Source organism: Oryzias latipes, chromosome 17 (genome assembly GCF_053564925.1).
Source record: "Oryzias latipes strain Hd-rR chromosome 17, Olatipes_Hd-rR_3.1".
Lineage (NCBI taxonomy): Eukaryota > Metazoa > Chordata > Actinopteri > Beloniformes > Adrianichthyidae > Oryzias > Oryzias latipes.
Genome location: NC_136253.1, coordinates 32,142,754 through 32,165,396, shown reverse-complemented (window position 1 = coordinate 32,165,396; position 22,643 = coordinate 32,142,754). Strand labels below are relative to the sequence as shown.

Here is a 22,643-nt window from a genome sequence, read left to right as displayed (position 1 = left end):
ACAGACTTAAGGAAACATGACAGGAGTGAGAATGGAATGAAAAAATAACAAAATCAACAGAAAGGTTTTCAAAGCATTTTTCACAAAACTGAACTCATTTTGAATTGTTTTATAATATATAGTTTATATATAGTCAAAGTCAAAGTTTCTTCTTTCTTGATCTTCTTTCAGGGTTCAACCATGAAAACATTTCCTCAAATTTGGAAGCTTTGTTGACGACAATGGTCAACTTCATGATTAATATTTCTTTTTAAAACGCATATTAAACAATTCCTAGTTGTATTTTGAGAGCCAATTGGAGAACATTTAAACACTTAAATGTTTAAAAGCCTATTATTTTTCTATTACTGAACACAGCTGCGTCACCTCCTCAGTTCTGGCAGCTTCTCCCGCTGTCTAACACTGACACAACCTGTCCGTTAGTCATACAGATATTTTGCAGGGAGATTCTGGAAATTCTCCTTCTGGAAATCCAGGGAGCATTTCCAGAAGGAGAAAACTTTCCTTATTATGGTGTGGGAGGGGAAAGAGACTTCAGTTTTTCAAATTCTCTCAGCATTTAATCCTGTTTTTTATAGAGATATTCTACTATTTAAAAAGGCGAACACAACGTCCAACACCTGATATACCTTTGAATAGATCTGTCAATGTCTTTTCATGGAATTGTCCTAGCCAGCATCTCAGGACAAAAGCTGCTTTGAATTTTAAAAACAGAGACATTTGGAGTGCCTTAAAGGCCACAATGATGAAAATGGTGTTTTTGATGTTTTTAACATCTCTTTCTGATAATAGAGAGAAAATATAACAAATTAAGATCAAAATTGCATTCTGAGGGTTTTTTTTTTCAAACTATTTTGAATCTGGAACAATAAAAAAAATACTGTTTTAAAAAGAGCCTATTTGGGACTTCCAAAACATGCTGAGCAGGGCCACAGGCGCCTTGCTCCGCCCCATCCCGATGCATCCTCTGGTAGACGACTAGATCCATGTACATCTAGGTTTTCTATGTCTGAGCTCTAATAGCTCAAATATAGCTTGCTATTTTTGTTGCATCGGTAATGTTAGATTTGGGGTGTGAGGGGCTGTAAGCCAGCATGAGAGTGTGAACAGAGAGCTCTCAACAACAGGAAGGGAAAGGAGGGGGCAAGGTTACTCTGTTCTGTTCTGTTGCCAATTTCTGAGGAACTCCCGCTGCTCTGCAGAAATTGTGCCCTAGAAAATGGTGCCGTTTTTGGATTTTTGGCTAAAAACAACGTAAAAGACTACTGGGATTTTTACAATAGATCAAAAGATGATCGGAGTGAGTTTTAAAATGAATACAAATATATGGTGTAACCCTCGATTAACATTTGAAATGCATAGATATAGATTTCCCCTCCACAGCTGAAGCGTAAAAAACAAAAAACAAACAGACTTTTGGTGTGCTTTAAGAACAGAGAGCACTAATGGAAAGTAAGCTAACCAAGCAGCGGCTCGGCTGTAATCGTTGTGCCTTCAGGCTAATGTATGGCGGGTGGTAGGTTGATGATGCTGCATGTCTGGAAAGAACAAAGGATCTCACCTCCTCTCCTCCCTCTCTCCTGCTTCATATGAATCCACCCACAATCACACCCTCCTTCAAGAGATCATTAGTGGGTTGTTGAAGTCGTGTATATGTTTAATTATTATGGGAAAGTTTCGCTGTCTGATGCTTTTCCAGAACTTCTTCAAAACTGACGAAAACATAGAAGTTACCCTAACAGAATAAACTGTCAGTGTGCAAAGGTTGGAGCTCGTGACGGCAAAAGTTATGAGTCAACAAGAACTCGCTTTGAATGGACTTCCTGCTGTTTTATACTGTATGTGCAGCATAAAAAACCCCAAGAATGCTTCATCAGCAGGACTCTTCTTTGGAGTCAGATCTGGAACAATTTTGCAGGGAAGGATCAAAGGGAGCTAATCAGAAAAGATCTGAGAACAGGTGAAGTAAAAAAAAAAAGAGGTCGGGTCCGACTGTTTCTTGATGCATGGCTGCCTGAGCACCAGTGACGTCAGAAAGCTTTAAGGAATTTAAAAATGACAAAAAAAGTCTACAAAAAAGTGCACATAATTCCAACTCAACTGCTGAAATCTGTTGTTTTTTTTTCTTAACATAAAAGGACAGACTTAAAAAAATCAGGTAGAGCAATCGTTAAAAAGAAAAGTTCATTGATAAAATAAAAGTGTAATCAAATTAAGAAGGACCTTATAATGTGCAAATGCAACAACTATTGTTCAAATCTCATAAAACGTGTAGAGCAACAGTCTACTTAAATTGTTTTTAACATGTTGGGAGGGGTTTGTTTTTACCTGCTTTAGGATAATAACCCCCCTAATCCTACTCTCAATAAATCGTTAGTCACAACTTCCCTTACAAATGTGGATAAGAGCTGTCAGCAGGCAAAAAAAAGGCAAACCTGCACAGGGCGAGCAGCTGGGACACAGGAAATATTAAGAGCGTTGACCACTTGGTGAGTCCGTAGTGCAAAAACGGTCATGCAACAGGTTGTAGTGAACACTTAAGCAACATGTAGGGGTGAAGCAGGTGAGACGAAGAGGCGTAGTAAGGATTTTTGGATTTCCTTTAACCACTCCAAAAGTGCTATTCAAGTGATAAGTGTGCACAGCCTGGTTGTTAGAATTATGGAAATGTGACAATCTAATTGGAGTTTTTGTGGAGATCCTACAGGCGTCACACGGCACTTATCACGCACACACACTCGTGCGTCCAGCACTTGGTCGCAATCCTTAAAGGGCCAGTACTCACAGTGTACTGACGACTAGAGTGCAGCGTTAGGGCACCGTAGGACAGCATCATCCAGGCGTCGTAAGTGTGTGTAACTTACCAAACCCTAACCAATATCTCACACTATATGTACCACATGCACGACAATGGTGCGTTCCATTTTCACGACATCCTTTGAGGTGGCTGCACCAGCCTCAAGGGAACTGCAAGACACACCTGCTCTCCCCGTCAGATCCAGCCACAACGGTCTACCTGTTTAGGACCCTCCCCGGACAACCCAAAACCCCGCAGCACCCGTACAGGTCAACCCCCCACATAAATACACGTCCGCCACCTACAGTTGAAAGAAGCTTGGTGTGCACGTCGAAGTGGTGCAAATCTTGTTCCACGCTTTTTCTTTCCCAGCTGTCTTCCGACATATGAAAGACTTGGTGGCAAATAATTCCGGCCGTGCACAAAGTGCAGTGATTATTTTCTCCATGATAAACTTGCAAACAGTTGGAACAGGGATCCCCAAATCCAGGCCTCAGGGGCTGGTGTTTTCCAGAAACCCTGCCTTATTTCCTGCTGATTACCTGGATCAGGTGTGTTTGGCCAATAAGGAGCTTCAATGGCCTGTTGGTTGGAAAACATTTAAGACACTGGCCCTCCTGGCCTGGATTTGGGGACCAAATCCAAGCTCAACTGGTTTAACTTTTACCGAGTGTTCAAGGGATGTAAACCCCGAAGACGGTCGTAGAAAGTTGTATAGCAACGCGTGAACGCGGAAGCCTGAAACATGCGTTTACATACAATTTTCCCAGGAAGAGGCCGTCGCAACGCGCGTTGTTTGAGGGCGGTGTGAACGTAGCTTTAGGCACAACAAGGAGCTGTTTTCTTACAGCCTTTTTCTCTGTGTGGATGTTGCTGTGACAGTTGCATTTGTTATTCATCCATTCGGCTCCTCATCCCTCTGAACTGTTCCGACAAATTATCTATTTACGTTTAGACAAAACCTGAACTTCATATGATGATCAGAACACGCTGCTCATCTTCCCTCATTTGATTGCAGCTGAGACTTTTTATAATGACGACTATTCCTCACTCTGTGTACCGAGATAGAGAGACCTCCTTCTTCTTTAACAAAAAAAAATAATAAACAGCCGCACCATTATATTTGAACTCATTTGCTTCAGTGGCAGCTGGGGACACCTCATCATCCTCATTCAGTCTTACCTGAGCCGGCACACAATAACTCTCATTTTTCTGTGTTAATACTTCGTGCAGCCACAGCTCATCTCTACCTAAACTAACAGTGAGGATCTTTTTATTTTTTATTTTTGGTGCAGCGATGTCTCTCAAACTCTGGGTGAACTCAGATATACTCCTATTAGTTGCTCGTACTGCAGCTCTCATGTTTCATCTTATTCTGCAGCGGCAATGGCTCGCTTGGTTTCCTTTCAACCTCCATTCCTTTCTGTGTACCTCTGTTTTACACAGAAGAACAAAGCTGCCTGAATGACTCTTAAACACAAAGTCACACTGGATGCCGAAGGGTTTGCGTCCTCTGATGGTCCACTTCTGTTAGAAAGTCTGAAAGCTCACCTAAGATTTGGTCCAAACCAAACTGTGGCACGGTGTGCTGCAGGGTAAATGCAGACTTTTCAGCTGACAGAAGCAGAAGTTAACCAGAGCAAGAAAGTGATGCAAGCTTTTTGCATTTCAGGTAAATGTGGGGAGAGAACAGTCAACAGAATCCAAAGTGTAAATTGGGAAAAAAGTAGAAAAAACATAACTGTGGGTAAAATACAGACGAGTGAAGAGTTGAAGGTGCTAATCAGTCAGGGGAGGAATCGGTTTCCACTCTTGTTTTATATCAGTCAAACCTACAATAGATATACACATAGTGCTGAAAGTCTTAAAGACCCACTACGATTATCTTTTGATCTTTGATCTTTTGGGGCATTTTAGAAAAATGCCACAAGAACATGGTAAAAACAACAAAAACACATTTTCATCATTGAGGGTCTCTAAATGGTTGTTTTCCAGACTGGCTATTATACTGAGGAACCTGGAAAAATAGACCCCCGCCCACCCCCCACCCCCACAAAAAAAGCAGCTACATAATTAAATTCCTGTTTTTTTTGTTTAGTTTTTTTGTTGGTAGAGGCTCAAACTGGAGCACAAAAATTTGTTTTCAGGTTTATTAAAATACATTTATAAGAAAAAAAATCTGCTCTTTTATACTTGTATAAAAACTCATTTTAGTCGTGACGTCTTTGAAATTTTTCTATACACAGAGAAGTGCATTCTTTCACCTAATTCTCTTTCACACAACCCCATGGGAGGAAACTTTTAATTAACAACTGGATCTTTAAAGCAAACAGGTGTGTTTGAAGTCTTATACTGCCAGTTTTTTTTTGAGCCCACCCCTCATCTACTTTGTTTCATTGAAGATTCTTGTGTTGAAAAGACTGCAATCAAGTTACCTTACAGGGAAAACATCACATCCACCAGCACAAAGAGAAATAGAAGCTCTTGGAGGCTGCGAGTTTTTCTGTGTGAAAACATCAGGATGCTCGTTGTGCATTTGGCTGTGGTTGTGCGCGTTTGTGTGCTTTCTTGGCGGGTGGGAACAGACTCAGAATGTGTCACCAGTCTAGCCCAAAACTGTCACTCATCTTGCGTCCCGCTGTAAGCCACCCTGCATCTTCGCGCCAGCAATTCTCATGTAAAAGTAAGTAAATAAATAAAAAAAGAAGAAGAATTCACCGCTCTGTGCCAGAAAAAAGTCCGGCCTATTTCCCAAATATTCCTCTTCATGTGAAACGACAGATCAGCTTTGCTTTTGAACTGACATGAATCCATGAATGAATGAAACAGTGACATGAAAATGTTACTCACCACTTTAAGTTCTGGAACTGATCGACTCAACGTCCACTCCTGACTGTTGACGAAAGAGTCTGATAACAAACGGAGAAAAATGTTTTAGAAACCTTTTAAAAAAAGAAAATGCATCCGCAGGCGAACCAGCTTAAGTTATTTATGACATTTTGTCAACCCAGCAGAAATATTCACTTAGATGGGTGAAATATTCTTTTCACCAACATTTTGTTTTCTTTTGTGTAGTTTTTTTTGTCAAGTATGAGATAAGAATAGCACAAGATTATACTATAAGGTTTTACCTGACAAGGTAAAAAATGCCTTTTTACTTTATGTCACGTTCAAGGTTTCAAGAACATTAAGACATTCTTTTACCTTATCCAGGATTACTTCACACAAACTTTGGAAAAAAAGAAGAAAAAAACTGAAAATCAAGTGATTAAGCCAAATATAGACTCACTTCCACCTCCTGATAAGACGAGATAAAATGAGGTAAAAATCACACCATGAAAGGTAAATACATGTAAAGCATTTAGTTACCTCCCGGTTGCAAAGAAAAAGGAAAACTTGGCCAATATTAAAATAAAAAATCTACCAAAGGTAATCAAGTCCAGTTGATGACTTTTTTATGGAATCAGACCCAGAATGCAGAAAGTGCTAAAAAATGTCAACTTTGTTCAAAAGGAAATACTTTAAATGGCCTATATCATCCAAAAATAACTTCTTTTTTTCTTTTAAGTGCATAATAATGTTAGTTTTTCACAACAAAAAAGTGGTATTTTCATTCATCCATTCATGCATTTCTGAGTTTTCTTCCTAAACCCTGCTCTCTGAGCACCAGCCCATCCCAAACCATGAAAACAAGGGGGTTCTCACATTGTGACATCACAAAGTGGGGAACAGCCCCTTCCAGGAAGATTCTGCGCTGCCAGCTCCGCCCCCAGGCTAACACACACACACACTTTCACAGCTGAGCTAGCAGTGATTGACAAAACCCTTTTCATTTATATGCACAATATGCACATCCAGCAAAAGGTTGTATGTTCTTTTCATGGGTAAAACGCAGACAGGCTGCTGGGGCCGGCTCTAAGTTAATGGGCGGCACCCATAAGGAGCGAAATAAATGAAAGAAATGTGTAAAAGGGGACTTATTTTTTTCTTAAGCTGTTTGCAATACAAACTTTCTATACATAATTAAAGTTGGTTGTTGTACTAAATGACTTTGCCCCATATGGCAAATATATCAATCTCTGAGTTAAGCTAAATTTGATTTTTAAAGTGGAAATACTTAAAAAGGTGGAGCAAAAGGCAGAGATAAAAAAATTACTAAAATAATTCTAAGAGTTTCCAGATTTTTTATTTATAAACTCTTTTATGTATTTGAATCTGTAGAAGAAGGGAATTCTGAGTAATGCCTGCCGAAAAAGGAAATAAAAAGAACAAACAGTTTATTGTAAAATTAATCAATGAATAAAGTCAAAGGTGTATAAATGTCGATGAAGCCCCAAAACAAAAACAAAAGACAAAAAAAAAATCTGTCTCAATACCCTAAATTGAAAACATTAAAATCTATAAACAGGATGCATCTAATCTCTCTTATTTAAGCAGCAATTATCGAGCTAGATTCAGCCTGTTTGGACTATTTTGAGACTTTTCCTGACTCGCAACATTTGTAAACGCAGTGGTGGGAAAGAGCTCAAGGAGAAACGGTGCAAACCCCCAATTTTAAAATCACAAATAACAAACGCTGAAGCGGAGCCAGTTTCCCACACAATGGAACTGAACAACAATTACAACAAAGCCCATCTGCCTGTTAGGGGGTCTGTCAACCTCCTTATAATAACTCCCAAAGAGGTCACCCTCTCTCTAAAGCCAGCTGACGATTGATTTTCACCTGCTGACCCCATCGACATGTCATAAACAGAAGTTCAAGCTCTGTCATTACAGTAGGCCCGTTTATTGCAACAGTACTGGTATCCGTCTGAGCCCGAGGCGAAGGGAACATGAGGGGAGCAACAGAATAAACAATAACGTAACCACTGATGTTACAATGCTCCCCTGTTTTCCTTTAGAAATCTATAATAAGAGCTCCAATGACTCATGCCCGAGGAAGCCCGAGGCTCCTTACCTACAACAATTATCCCCAACTAAAGTGTTGACTTATTTCTTCAGTATCTCACTTGCTGCAGGAGTTTGGAGGGGTTTCCAGCACAAAAGTTTTTTTTGTTTTTTTTACCATCATTGTGTGAGGCAGACAGTCTTTACAGCACTTGTCAAGCCCTCCCGCTATGGGTCTGACATGTCATGACACAACTGAAGGCATCATAAGTGCACGTTCTCCAGGTCCCATCTTCCTGAGATCAACCGGGATAAAGCTCTACCTGCCTTTTGGTTCACCTCACATGCTGTCGGCACATTGTATACTTCCTAACCGCTGTTTTGTTGAGTAATAAAGGGAAAGACTCACACAAGCGCTAATCTTCACAGTGCTCAGGTTGCTTTCTCAGAGAGCTGTTTGGTTCTGGATGGAAGCAAACATTTAAATGCCTCAAAAGTCAGAGGAAAAGGTGAATTAGTTGTCGTTATGTTGTCTTCTTAGTCAGAGGTCATTTTCCGGAAATACCACCCTCCAAACATCCTGGTGTAACAGTGTGACAGTCAGGAACTGGTGGTGTAGGATCCATAATTGTAGGAGACCAGAATTGGCGACAGAAACTTAAAGAAAGACGAAACCCATGGAGCAACAATAGCACAACAGAACAGAGCAGATGACCTGACAAGGAAGAACCGAAAGGGTAATTAATTGAAATTAAGGCGGCTTTGGATAATGACAAACCTGACACTGGGGTGACTGAGGGACAATTTAAAACAGAACATGGCCAAAAACCAAAATATAACTGACAAAAACCAAACCAAAGTTCACAATCCTCACAGCGACGTTTCAAGTTTCTCCCAATTTGAAAACAAAGCAAAACAACATGAACATTTTGAGCATTCTCCGCCCATTTCAACAGAATCCACGGGACTATCCCTGCGGGAAACCACCAGAAGTGTTGTGACACCAGACTAGTTTTGCATTTTCATTTTCATTCCGTTAAAGACTCACTCTGATTAAAATTTCTGATGATGGAGGACAAATCTATGGAAACGTAAGCTTAAAGTTGCTAAAAGTATTTCTGTATTCAAATTGTTGTCAGGAGATGACAAATAAAATCCCATTTGAAAAAGTTGGTAGAAGTGACGTAGCTGCTACGATCAATGGGGCACCAGCTTCCTGCTCCGCTCCATTCCGATGCTTCCACTCGCAGATAAAATAGATCCATGAACGTCTTGGTTTTCCTCGTCTAAGCTGGAATTTGGCACAGAACTATACAGCTGGAAAGCTCCGATATCACTCACCATTTTTGTTGCACCGGTAATTTTATGTTGGGGCTGTAAGCTAGCAGGAGAGCGTGTAAACAGATGTATGATGGGAAATGGGGGCGGACTTAACAGGACCACCCACAACAACCAGAGGTAAATTTCAAACATCTACCACTCTGCAGAATCTACAGTACAGACCAAAAGTTTGGACACACCTTCCCATTCAAATGAATGGGAAGGTGTGTCCAAACTGTTGGTCTGCACTGTATGTCTTAGAAAATGGTTTTGATTTTGGTTAAACACGGCATATTCATAATTAAAAGACCACTGGGAACGCTCTGAAAATAGATCAAAAGATGATTGGAGTGGGTCTTTAACTACAATAACCTCATTTAGGCTTTGAAAACATTAAAAAAACTGTATTCCGTGCCTTGAAAATTACTCATTTTCATTCTAAAGGTCAATAATCAGGGCACAAACAGCTAATTGTTTGTCCTTTAGAGCACATAAGGAACGGGAACTCGCTGAACAGGTCACCAAAGGTCAAACCAAACAACACCCGTACAGTCTTCAAAACTCTTACAATTCATTTCTTCAAAAACTAGTCTGAAACATACACAAAAGTCAAACTTTCATCCTTCAACTGGAGTCTGGAAATAAAAGAAAGCACTCTAAATAGATCCACATTCTTAGCGTTGCAGCATTCTTTAAATATGTTCCTTGCCACATTAAAACATCCCAAAATGTCCATGAACACAGAGAAGGAGCGTCTGCCATGCCAGCCGAAGACACCAGTGTCTCTGTCTGAGTGAGTGGATCATTGTGGCTCCAGATTGTTTGTCAGGTTTTTCACTTCACTGCTCATGTCTGCTCAGATGAAATGACCACTCAGTCTGAGAACAAAGAGGCACAGCTGCCATGAAACTTATTCAATTTCATAAAAAGAGAGAAAAAAAAGCAGCCCAAGCAGAAAAATGGAGCAGAAGCTCGTTCCTCGTGCACGCGCACATTCTGGTATGCATGCGTTCATGCGCTGAGACTGAAGTGGTTTGTAGAAGGAGAGGGCTAAACATACACTCCAACTTTCCAACCATGCTCTTTCACGGTCAGAAATTAAAGAGTGAGATTTCGGCGAGCTAAACGTTTCGGAGATTTGCAGACCTCAACCAACATTCCCTCGCAGCCTGTGTTTTTCTTCTTCTTCTTCAGTTTGTTTCAACAAAGTGGTTCCGCAGCGTCGTCCTGCTCTCCAAAAAGCACCTATGCACACAATAACCCAGAAACAGCTTTCATCTTTGATCTGCTGAGCTCCAGTCCCCCACCCACACCCACCCAAAACCTGAGGGGGTAGGTGACTGACAGAATCAGCAGAAAAGCAGGTATAAATCTTTATTCCTAAATGCAATCTGGATGTTTTGCCCTACTTAAAGCTCTTTGTAGTCGGCAGACACGCACTGATCACTAAGGTCTGCAAGCAAAGTGGGAATTCTACTTAAAGACAAACTCCAAAGAAAATAGAGTTTTTGATCTTCTTAACAAGTTTTCTGATTATAGAGAACACATGTAAGGAAACTTTAACTCAAAATTGCATTTCTGAGTATTTCTTTATTAAAATCGTGAATCAAGAGAAGACAAAAAAATTCTGTGCGGAGGAGATGCTTTTTTTGTGACTTGCTGGGCGGGCCAAAAGCTCCCTGCTTTGTTCCGTTCCGATGCATCCACTTGCAGACGACTAGATACATGTACGTCTTTGTTTTCCTTGTCTTAGCTGGAATACGGATCAAAACTATATGGCTGGATAACTTCAACATTAATCGCCACTTTTGTTGAACTAATAATATTAGGTTGTGGGTGTGAGGGGCTGTAAGTTAGCAGGAGAAACACAAAGCTCAGTTGTGGGTAATGGGAAGGGGAGACGGGGTTGCTCCATGCCAATGATCCCTGCCATAATTTAAAAAGCAAATTTCTAATGAACTCCCGCCGCTCTGCAGAAACTATGTCCTAGAAAAACGCATAGTCATTATTAAAAGACCACTGGGAACGCTTGGAGGAAAAAAAAATTACATGTAAAAAAACAGATAAATATTTATCAGTTACATAAAAACCCAGAAAGACTGACAAACAGCAGTATTCCATAAAGAACTAAAGTTGAAATGAATGCATTTCGACAAGCTGAACTTCCTACTATAAAGTTTAAATAACTTATTGAGTTTATAAAGTTCTGCAGTCACAGCAAAAGGCCCTCATTGGTACAAACATAACCGTGTTCGTGCAGAACTAGACTTCCAACTCAATACGGCAACATAACGCTAACCCAGGAAGCACTGTTGGCAGAGATTTACAGGGAGCGATATCAAATCAGGCAGAGCAAAAAAATAAATAAACAGCTAAAGGGATTTCCATCCCTGTGCATAACTTTTCTGTCAGATTTGAGATAAGAGAGTGTGGATCGCATACAAACTCACAGGGACTTCTCTAGAAAAATTCAAAGAGTAAAAGCAAGTTAATGCCAGTCTGAGTGACTGTGCTTCAGTTTTATCTCCAGCCCTGTTCGCTACAATCTCAGCCGCGCTAGATATGTGCGTTTATGACCCCATTACACGCGTCATGAGCAGCCAGTGCACCTCAATCCAAAGGAGCGCCACGGAGCGCCACAGAGCCCAGATGTGAGGGCACGGTTCAGTGATCACTCCCCAGTCTGCAGGCACCACGGAGGCTTTGTTCCTCCGCAGGTGGGGGTGGGGACACCTCCAACTTCTCACCCAGTTCAACTCCTACAACACTAACACAATATGACTGTGTGTGTGTGTGTGTGTGTGTGTGTGTGCACGCGCTTGGCTTCAGCTTTAGGGATTCAAATTGAGAAGGAGCGTTCAGGCAGGTAGCAACAAGCAGCGAGTCCTCCCCAGAGCGCAGAACACCCAACCTCACGTAGGTTGATGGGCACACCCACATTCCTGCTGACTGACTGACTGACTGTGCAAGGGAATAAATGGACAAATGCGGCTTGACGCCACAAAAGAACAGGTTTCCGTGGTAACTTGTCATTGCAGAACACAAATAAAAAGAGATGCAAAAGCAGAGCAGTTTAAAAGATTTATGCTACAACTGCTACAAATACAGGTGCGCACGTGTCACCTGATGTGCGACGGGTCACCGATGTGATGTTGCCAGGTAAGACTTTCTTGGTCTCTAAAGAGCCTGGACCTGGATGCACAAAAAGTTACAAATATTTGCCTCTCCTCACCAGCTCTTCTAGGCAACTGGACGAACACCGCACTGTCAGAGTTAACCTTTAAACACGATTGCACAATGCATTTGCCCCATCATTATAGAATGTAAGCCCTCTTGATACGCTGTATAGCTCAGCAAGACTGACAAATGCATCCTCGCCACGGCGACAGACCGCTTTAATGCCACTTCCTTAAGTGGCATTTCTTCTAGCAATAGGTATGAAGACTCTGAACAGCGTTCTCCGCCACCCAGCTGCTTACAGTACAACAAACCAGTATAATGCGCTCCAACCAGTCACCGCTGATTTAATTTTACTGCTCTAACCTACTCGTTTAGCAAACAACGAAAACCAAAACAAATGCATACAAGAGGTCAAACCATGCAAAACACAGGGGGCCTACGATACCCAAAATAGAATTCCAGAGGGACTTTCTGGAACCAGCAGCTATTGAACGCCTGCCAACTCACAATTCTCCACATGTTTCTCATTTGCCTGTCTTCCTTTGGAGAGAGAGAGAAAACAGAAAAAGACACCTCTGTGCTTTTTCTCTGACCTGCCTGTTTTTGTGTCAGGAATGGGGGGCTGTAAACATGGAGCTGTGCTCAGACGAGATCTCACAGATCTTACCTTGACCTTTGTGGGAGTCATTGTCTGCCAGAGTCTCAACAGTGATGGGCGGTGACTCATTCGTCTCAGGCTGGGAATACTGGCCCCTGTCCTGCTTCAGCTGGGATTCACATTTGCAAGGCTGCTCTTTCCTCCGAAAACGGTTGACTAGCAGCTGCAATAGGCTCGGCTCTTTCTGACATTGTCTGGAGGACAGTTTGGATGGACATAGCGGTACTTCCATCACCTCAGCTTTCCCCTTTCTCTGGTACTGAATGTACTGCAGCTCATCTTTTAGTTCTTCTCTGGAAGCTGGGAGCGCTCTCCCTGTGAGGTAGGAGAAAGGCCGTGAAGAGGCCTCTTCGGCACAACTTTTTGCTTGACGGTGCTCCCCATCAGACCCCACATTACTTTTGTCATGGGTTCGAGTCTTCCTCATCCGTAGGCTGAAGCTCCGTCTCAAAGTAGACAGGGTGCTTCTGGGGGGATCAGGTTTGGGAGTTTTCAGGGCAGAGTCGGCACCTTTGTCCGTCTCCTTGTCCTTGTTCCGGTCATCAGAGCTATGCCCAAAAAACCTCCAACGAAAGGCTCCTTTGAGGAATCCGCCTCCATCACCACCTGTGTGACTTAGCATCCTCTGGCTGTCCAGCTCATCATCAGAGCTCTTCTTTCTAACCTCCAGAACGGTCATGCTTAAGGGCCTGGGTTTCCAGGTTCTCTGGCGGGCCAGGAGGGATACTTTTGCAGGATCTAATGACTGCAGAGCGAGGATAGGATTGAGGCCATCCACAGCCATCAACTCAGCCTTCCTGCTCCTGCCCTGGTGGTTGTTGTCACAGATGCCCGGCCTTTTCAAGCCTTCTTGAGGTGGCGCTTCGGATGGAGCAGGTTTTGTGCCCGTCAGCATACAGACACTCCTGGGCCTCCGCGGCCGTCCCTCTGGTTCAGGTGTAGAATCTCTTTGCTGCTCAGCAGGGCCTCCATACATGCTCTTCGCTCTCCTCCCAAGCGTGGCTTCATCCTGATGCGTACTCTGCGACCTGAGGTCCGTAAGTCCGGCGTGACCGGTGAGGACGAGCCTCCTGGCGAGGATAATGACAGAGCGTGGCTCTGAACTCTGAATGAGTCTTTCGTGGGCTTTAGCATGAGCTGTTACCTCTGCCACATCTGTGTTATGTTGTGCAGAGTTTCCTGAATTCTTGGAGGGTTGGTTCACAAACCTGTCCGTCTTCATTTTTAACTCCTCCTCAGGCCTCTCCACAACTGCCTCTTCTCTGTGCCTCTCTGCCCCACTCAGGGCAGGCCACCTCCTGAGCTCCTGTCGTGCCCTGCCCAGCCTGGGGCTATTCTCCATTGGCACCAAATTCATGACCTCCTTTTTAGGCTGGCAGTTTTCCACAAGGTTCCAACTGACGTGACCCATTTTTGGCTCTGACAGAGCGGCATCTCTCTGAGTTTGCTTCAGAAGGCCAGAGGTGTGATGAACTGTGTTTCCCTGCTGACCCCTTGCACACTTTGGGGTCACGACCTCTGTCCCCCTGCTGAGGAATAGCATAACAGCCCACTAAAACGATTTATTTTTTACATTTCCTTACATGACTCAAGAAAACAAGCAAAGGACCCAGGCCACTAGTCTGTTGAGGAGATGAGAGTCGATGATGAAGTCCTTCATGTGAAGCCTAAATTCCTATGCCAGCCATAATCCTTCACCTCTGACACAGAGAAAAAAAAACTTCAAACAAGTCAGCGCAAAGCCTCGCTGCCACCTGCATCCTCTGGCTCCTTTACTCACACAGGCATTCCCATTATGGCTCCTTTGTCCCCACACTTTTCTACCCATCTTTGGTGAAGAGCGTCCCAAAAGAAAAGCTGGTTATCCCATTGCTTGTTTTGCCACAAGGTCACAGGCGAAAGAAAAACAAAAAAGAACGATCCTTCTTCTTTGGCAAGTTGAGATTTGTGAGCAATCTTTGCTGTTGGCGGTGCAGACAAGCCTCCTAATCTCTGAGCTTTTGCCATCCAGAGCATGAGGGAGTGTGTCTCTGTTTAAACTTTCAGCTGCCTTCCAACTCCAGGGACACACGGAAAACAAGGAGTGGATCCCGTGGGCATAAAACACGCCCTTCAGCTGACTTCAGCTCGGATAGAAACCCCCAGAGAGACGGAAGAGGACCCAAAAATATGGGGGAAGGCTGAGCTGATTACACGCCGCTGTAATCAGAGTACAACAAACAGCCAATGAATAGAGACTTTATGTTCCTCTGAACAAAGAAACAAGATAAAAACGTGACGTTTTTCAAAGTTTACTGGAATATGGGGCGCATAGATTTGAAAGAAAACATGATAGCTTTGTTGACTTGTCACCACCCATGCGTGGTCCTTCTAAAGGTCCAGCTCAGTGGCACCTTTTGAACTGCAACATACTGCACAGCGATAATAAATAACAGCAAAAGCTTTTGTACAGCAAAGCCACATGTTTCCTACTGAAAAGCTTTGAGAACATTTAACCTGTATTGGTAACATGGACTCACCACACACTGTGTTCCTCCCACAGCAGCCCACACTCAGTGAGGAAAGCTTAAACTTCGGTCCAGAATAGGATGACACCTATTTATGGCACGGAAATTGTATTTTTCATTGAAAGGTTGCAGTTATTCTGCAGTGAAACCTATATTTAACATAAAGCGAAAATGCATGACTGCATTCTAAGGTCATCAGTTTTGTTTAGTTTTTTATGAAGTTTGATTCCTATTGACTGACATAAAAAAACAGTTAGACATAAAATAAACCAGAAATTCTTCTCACTTTCAGCTGTATGTTTAGATTTAACCTGCATGACAATAAAAAAAAGCATGACAATGCAGCAATTTCTGTTAGGACGGAAATACTGCCCCTTTGTGGTCATTAACAGAACTGTAGTACAGGACAATGGGAATGCTTTTTGAAATATAGATCATTTTAAAGATGAAAATCATCAAATTCTGAAAATGTTTATATATTTTCCAACAATCAGAACCTCCTATAGGTTTGGCACAATGGGACATCCAGAATTGGGATGCAGATCTAAACCTTAAAATTTTGGCTCAGAAGAAACAAACTTATACCTGCAGATAATTTCTACCACTGGTTAAAACTCTTTACGACGATGATCAATCCCCCCACGTTTTGATTTTACATCCAAAAGATCTCTGGACATAGGTAGCGTGTATAAGATCTTTGTGTTGTTAAAATCCCATCAGTTCTGGATTGAAATTTGTTCTCTGCATTTGCCCCATCCCCTGGGGGAGCGGTGAGCTGCAGACAGGAAGGATTTAGTGGTTGAACCCCCCCAATCCAAACCTCCTTAATGCCGATTTCCAGTCATTCTTCAGTAGGACTCGGCCTGGATTTGATCTTCTGTCCTTCCAGTCCTGGAGCAGACACTCTACCACAACGCCACTAAACTAGTCTGATCATGGCCATGTCATTGGTATTTATTCTTGTTGTTCATTCTTAGTTTTAATGACTCAGGCACTTTTTATTTAGCTGGAAAAGAATTAATTATAATTGCTTGTTTTCAATGACTGAATGATGCACTTTTAATTTTTTTAAGTCATAAATTATTCCTCTGTAAATTCTTGTGAAAATTATTTTAAATAACCAAAAGGTGGCCTGACCAGTAAGCAGTTTTTAGTTTTGTTGCACCTGTGACGAGGAAAAATTTTGTTTCTTATCTTACTATCTCAGAAAGAATGTTAGGAATTCCAGGAACGGCTTTAGGCATTTGTAACGTCACATACAGGCAGAACATTTCGATGAAAGCAAAGCAGTGAACTGAGTTTTTAAAGACCTTCTGATTTATTTTCAAAGCATTCCCAGTGGTCTGTAAGTTAGGATTATGCCGTTTTTAGTCCAAATCAGTGCCGTTTTATTGGACATAGTTTCTGCAGAGCGGCAGGATCCAGGAGGGAGCTTGTACCCCACCCAGCACATATTCGATGCCACAAAAACAACATGTTTTCATCTGCTCCCTATTCTCATTGATTTGAAAGAAGAAATACCCAGGATTGCTTTTGATCTCAATTTTCTTAAAATATGTCCTAAAAATGCAACAAGAACATGTGAAAAACCCCATTTTTCTCGCAGTAGGTCTTTAAGCTACATTTTAAGAGATCACGGTTGTAATCCTTTACCTGACTGGAAGAAGCAAAGCTTTGAAATGAAGTGAGTCTCATCATAGAGTCTATTCTTCATGTCCCACTGAATGGAAGGATCCTCAGTCCGCCTGCAAATTCCAAAACACGATAACATCCCAGGAACCCCAAAGGGCTCTTCTGGATCACTGCTTTCTTTCCTCTCCAGCCGTTTATTCACTGTATTGAGAAGTTGAGGAAGTTGAACCTTCAGCATCTTAGTTCTTAGTTGTCCACAGAAAAAAAGGACATTTTGTTCTTCAAATCAGGGTGTTGTTGTGATGCCCGCAAAGGAAGCCTGGCCTGAAGCTGTGCTGAGGTCGTGTGTCGTTGTTCCCTTTTGAGTGATCTTCTCCTTGTTATCTGTAATCCAGGTGCTGGTATGCAAAAAGAAACACCTCTATGATTCCATTTAATCCATTTCCTGATGGTGATCCAGAGAAACAGCGCTGGCTAAATCCGAGGATTTCAGACAGCGCTTCTCCCGTGTTCCGTGCTCAAACGACTTCCGTTTTAAATTTGATTCTGGATGAAAAACTGGAGCGACTTTGCAGAAAAACTGGACTGACATGTTTAGAGATTCTTGCGTGTCTGTGAGTACACATTTACCAGACGATAATCTGAGTGTTGGCTCTTATCTCATCTGCATGCGTCACCGTGAAAACTGGAGTGTCTGACTGTTTTTTTTGGTTTTTTTTGGTCTTCCTGAAGGTAGACCAAAAAAAAGCTTGAGTGCTAGTCTGTGTATTTGTGAGTTTTCTTAAAAAAATCTGTTCAAACATTAACTTTTGTATGAAAATAAAGAAAGACACAGAAAACTATTTGCCATAAAATCTCTTCTTTTCCAGCATTTTTATAAAAATGAAACTATCAAATACATAATTACTCTTTGAAATTCCAAACAAGTGTTGGGTTCTTCAAAATAAAATACATTTTTATTTAAAATAAAATGCCTCGAATAGTAAACAGACTTTGTTAACATTTGAGTAAGTGTTTCTTCTTCTTTCTCATTTAAGAATATGTATCTTTGCATTCCACACTACCATAATTTTATCATAAAAAACAGTTCAAATGAACCATTTCGGGATTTGAAAATGCCTGCAGATGCATTCATGGTTCAGCATTGAGTCCAAACCCCACACAGCCTGTGCACAGATATTTGGAACTAACAAATTAATCCCAGGAGGCTTCATTTCTATTCCATTATTATTCCATTTTCTACCGACAGATCTGGAGATTTATATGGACAGAAATGTTGAAGGTCAAGGGTTCAATACTCAAACATGCAGAATCTTTTCAACCCTTTGTTCGAGCGTCCATGTGTTGCAGAGTCTCAGTTCTCCCTCTGTCAAAGAGGCTCTAGAATTCGACAAACGATGACAAAGTTTCCATTTTCCTCATTAACAATAGTTCATAAGTGACAGTTGCTGTTGATTCATAGTAATATCAGTCATGCACAGATCACAATTTTACCTCCAAATGACGTTTTTGGTGGACAGAGACAGATTTTCCAACTTTTAAAGACACATTTTTTAATTTATGCACAACAATTTTAGCATTATTACCAGATTATTGACTTGTAGTGAACCTTACACTTGTATATGCATCAACCAGAGGTGACCTGACAGCCGATTTTCTTTCGGGACAAAAATCAAGAGCAGTTTCTAAAGTAAAAGTAATTTCCGTTGTGCTGGCCTTTATTCCAACATTCGCAGAAGATCATGTTGATCAATAGGAAGGCTACAGGAGACGTTAATAAATGATGCCAAAAGTATGATTTGGTTTCAAATACAAAACCTGATCCTGATTGGCTAAAAGGAACATAATTTCAACCCAAAAAGGGTCATATTTCTCAATCACAGTATCATGTTGAGTCCATCAATAAATAAATAAAGAATGAGCTTTAGCTCATAAAAAATAAGGGCAGGATTTATTTACCATCAATAGAAGCACAAAACTGCCCTCGTGGGTGGATAAAGGCTGTCTGTGGGCAAAAAAACGGGCAGATCTCTGCACGAAATATAAAGGTCGTAGACCGCAGGGGGAACCTGTAGAGCGAAAAAGTTCATGCACATTTTATTCTACAGGTATGCTGCACGTGAAAGGATACCCAGAACAGTAAGTAAGGATGGCTCAAGACCCAAGAACTATTTCATTTCAATTTTAGATAATCTTATCTGCCTATTTAGTAGTTTTTTATGTAGTTCTATTGTATATTATTTTCTGTATTTATTTCTATTTCGTGCATCTAATCTTTTTTTATCTGTTATTGTTTTTACATACATCATATGTATTTAATTTTAACATCGTACTATAAATTTAGCAGGAATTGGACCCCATTGCTGTAAGGTCTAGGTAGGCACTGTGGCGATGTTCCCCCGGCTCCCGGTATGAACAGATTCCCAACGCATTGTTTCTTTACAGCATTCTTTTTCTTTAAACGTGTCCTGAGCAAACAGATGAGAGCTGAAGGCCTCTTGTGTTGGACATATTTTACTTTTACAACTTGGGGCTATGAATCTTCTGACACATAAGGTGTATACTTGAATAAACCCCTTTTGTAATTTATACTAAACTTTACTCATATTATTTATAGTTGTAACAGTTTTTTGTTGGACCGGACGGAAAAATAAGGAGGGAAAAAGAGAGAGGGATGTTAGAGGGGGGGGGGGGGGGGTGATTATAAAAGGGGGAGGGTAAAATCATGAAGCATCATAAAGCAAGAAGTTGCTGGAAGTTTAAAATCATTACAGTTAAGTTTAGATGTGTAACAAATTGAAAAGGGGCGGGGCCTGCCCACACACACAAACAAATGTTATAAACAGACCTTTGGGCTCCAATAATGTTCACAAACAAACAAGTCAACATGGACATTATACAACCAACATTCAGACACGCATACTCATGCATTCAGACTAACGCATGTGAAACGTTTCATTCAGTCACGCAGACTATTTGTGCAAAAGTGAGATAGCATCTGTTTGTTCACAGCTTAAGTGTCTTTTTGAAAGTTAACCTTTAAACATTTTCATGGTGTGTGGGGTCATGGGATGTATGTGTTAACGGAGGGGAGGAAGAAGGGTGGGTTGAGTTTTCATTTATTTATTTCTTGTTCGACTTTGTTTTGAATTCTAAAGTGTTTCTAGCTGAGCAATGTATGAGAAGATTGGATTTTTGTCATTTTTTAACCGCTCTAAATCCTGAGCACAAGGAGCCCACTAGCGTTGTTGAAGTGATAACAGCTTGACCATTGAAAAATGAGAAAATTAGACAATTGGGGTGTAGTTTGCGTGGGTGTCCTATCACCTGCTCAGCCCGTACAACCAGTAATTGTGCGAGGTCAGTGAAGGGCCCGTCCTTCCAACTTATGAACAACGCACCGTACGCTTCCCCTTAACGCGGCTGCTCCTCTCTACGACCCTCCGCGGGCCTGGACAACCCGCAGCCCCTGTACGCGTGCATGAGACTACTAGTTTGCGATCTTTTAGAGATTCTTTTCAGAAACTGGAGAGCCTCTGCATTACAGTTACATCATTGGAACTTGAGAGAAAAGAACCTGACTCCGTGCCGCAGTCATCTACTGTAATAAGCCTGGAGTCAATAAGAGGCTGAATGGGAATGCTTCCACAGCAACATCAATTACCTTCAAGGCTTAAGCTATTTCAGAGGTTGTGACATTTTCGGTAGAATTATTAGCTGAAACGACTGAATGGAATTTTCTCAACGGCCAACAGAACAGAATGGCTGCAGTTTGTTTGTTTGTAAAGGAACGCAGACCCAGCAAGCAAAAAAAAAAAGTTTTTTTTTCTCTAGTGCACCGCAGGATGCGTCCATGGCACAGGAAAAGCTGCGTAGTGTCTGATCCACACTGTGACGCCAGTCACTCTTTCATGGAAACAGTTGATTCCTCTCTGCATGAAAACTAAAAGAAGCAGATCTCTGACACATCGCTCAGCGCTGCTGGCGCCCGGCCGGGCCAATTCTGAAGCGGCAATTCTTTAAAAATGAGCTTCAAACGGATGTAAGTCCTGTGGAGGATTCAGAATCCTCCAGCTTCACATTGACAGATCAAACAGCCTCCATTATGGGTCTTCAGAACCCACATCCTGTCCAGACATTTACTCAAAACATCCACACGGATGGACCAAATATCACACCTGCAACTCGAAAATTCTCTCTGAGAGAGACTTGAGACAAAATTTAAATGAGGGAGCAACATAACCAAGACTATTTCTATTTTCAAAGCATTCCCAGTGATCTGTCAATTATGATTATGAAGATTTTAGTCAAAATTATAAATAAATCTGTCGTTTTCTTGAAGATGGTTTCATTAGGAAAATTACTTCTGAGTTGTATGTGGGAGCGTTGACACAAAGCAACCCCGCCCCTCTTCCCCTTCCCTTCACCGAGAGCTCTTGCAGTCATAGGTGCAAATCACATCAACAAATTCGTCCACGCAAAAACATGTTGAAGACCACAACAACAATTAAAAATGCAAAACAAATGTTTAAAAATCCACATTGCATCTTAGAAAACTAAACAAATTTTCAAAAACCAAAATGTGATGTCTCATAATACCTACCTCTCCGGGTCTCAATGGTTGTGTCTGAGTTTCCACCTTAACCCGTAACTACTAAAAAACCATAAAGTGCGGACCTATGTAAGTGCTGTGAATTTTAAAAGCAATTCGGACACCATTCTCACTACTTTTATATTTCTTCTAAACAGCAAATGTGATGTCATCGATTTCGAAAAGTTAGAATCTTAATTAATATGAGCGTTTTGCGACGATAACTGTCTTCTGAAGATAAAAATGTTGCAACGCATTGTGATCTATATTCCTATATTCGCCGATCTAGTGAGCATCGATGCACACTGGTTTTTTGCAGAGACTTCTGGGAAGATTTTTGGGCGCACAATTTGGGAATTGTAGATTTGGACAGACTACAAAATGGCGAACGCACTATAAAGTACACTATATAGGGTTTAGGGTGGGAATTCGGACACAACAATAGTGTTTCATTTTTCTAACATTTCATTTTTTTTTCTGGAAATTACTTTTGTTTTCCAAAATTAATGTTTTTTTACATTACAGTTTCTGAAATTTTGTTTAATTTTGTAAAATGTTTTGCTGTGTTTATTTTTTTAATATTTGCTTTGCTTTTTCAATTGTTGTTGTGATCAATCAATCAATCAAACTTTATTTATAAAGCACTTTTCATTTAAAAGTTTAACACAAAGTGCTTTTCTAAATGTCTTTGCGTGGAGGGATTTGTTCATGTGATTTGGATTTAAGGCCACCGTTAGCAAGTAGATGCATCAGAATGGAGCGGAGCAGGGAGCTTGTGGCCCAGCGGGCGTATTTCTACATAACAAATACAATCTTTTTTAAAATGCATTTTTTCATCCTAATTCACCATCATTTGAATAAAGAAATACTCAGAAATGCACATTTAAAATCATGAGAAAAATGTCTCAAGAACATATTAAAAGCTTTTTTTGCCACTGGCGTGAGTCTTCAACGATTATCAGACAAACTGCATTGTGGGGAAACTCGTCAGACCGAGCTATGAACTGCGAAAGGAAAAAACATGTTTCTTCTTCAACTAAAGAAAGCAACGCTGACGAGAAGTTACTGCAG

The 22,643-nt window shown here is 41.3% G+C and overlaps 1 protein-coding gene across 5 annotated transcripts in view; it reads right to left on the bottom strand.

The window, feature by feature from the left end:
- The window catches only part of agap3 (ArfGAP with GTPase domain, ankyrin repeat and PH domain 3), a 145,624-nt gene that overhangs the window by 73,083 nt on the left and 49,898 nt on the right, over positions 1–22,643 (bottom strand). For 2 of the 5 annotated variants that reach the window (XM_078934095.1, XM_078934096.1), the window contains exons 1-2: positions 12,852–14,858; positions 5,648–5,706 (exon numbers count right to left, since the gene is read on the bottom strand). In XM_078934095.1, coding sequence (XP_078790221.1) covers positions 5,648–5,706; positions 12,852–14,385 — 1,593 coding nt within the window. In that variant the 5' untranslated portion in view covers positions 14,386–14,858. Of the gene's footprint in view, positions 1–5,647; positions 5,707–12,851; positions 14,869–17,002; positions 20,796–22,643 lie in introns of those variants that run through there. The other 3 variants (XM_078934094.1, XM_011487000.4, XM_023965328.2) reach the window with 3 other exon arrangements.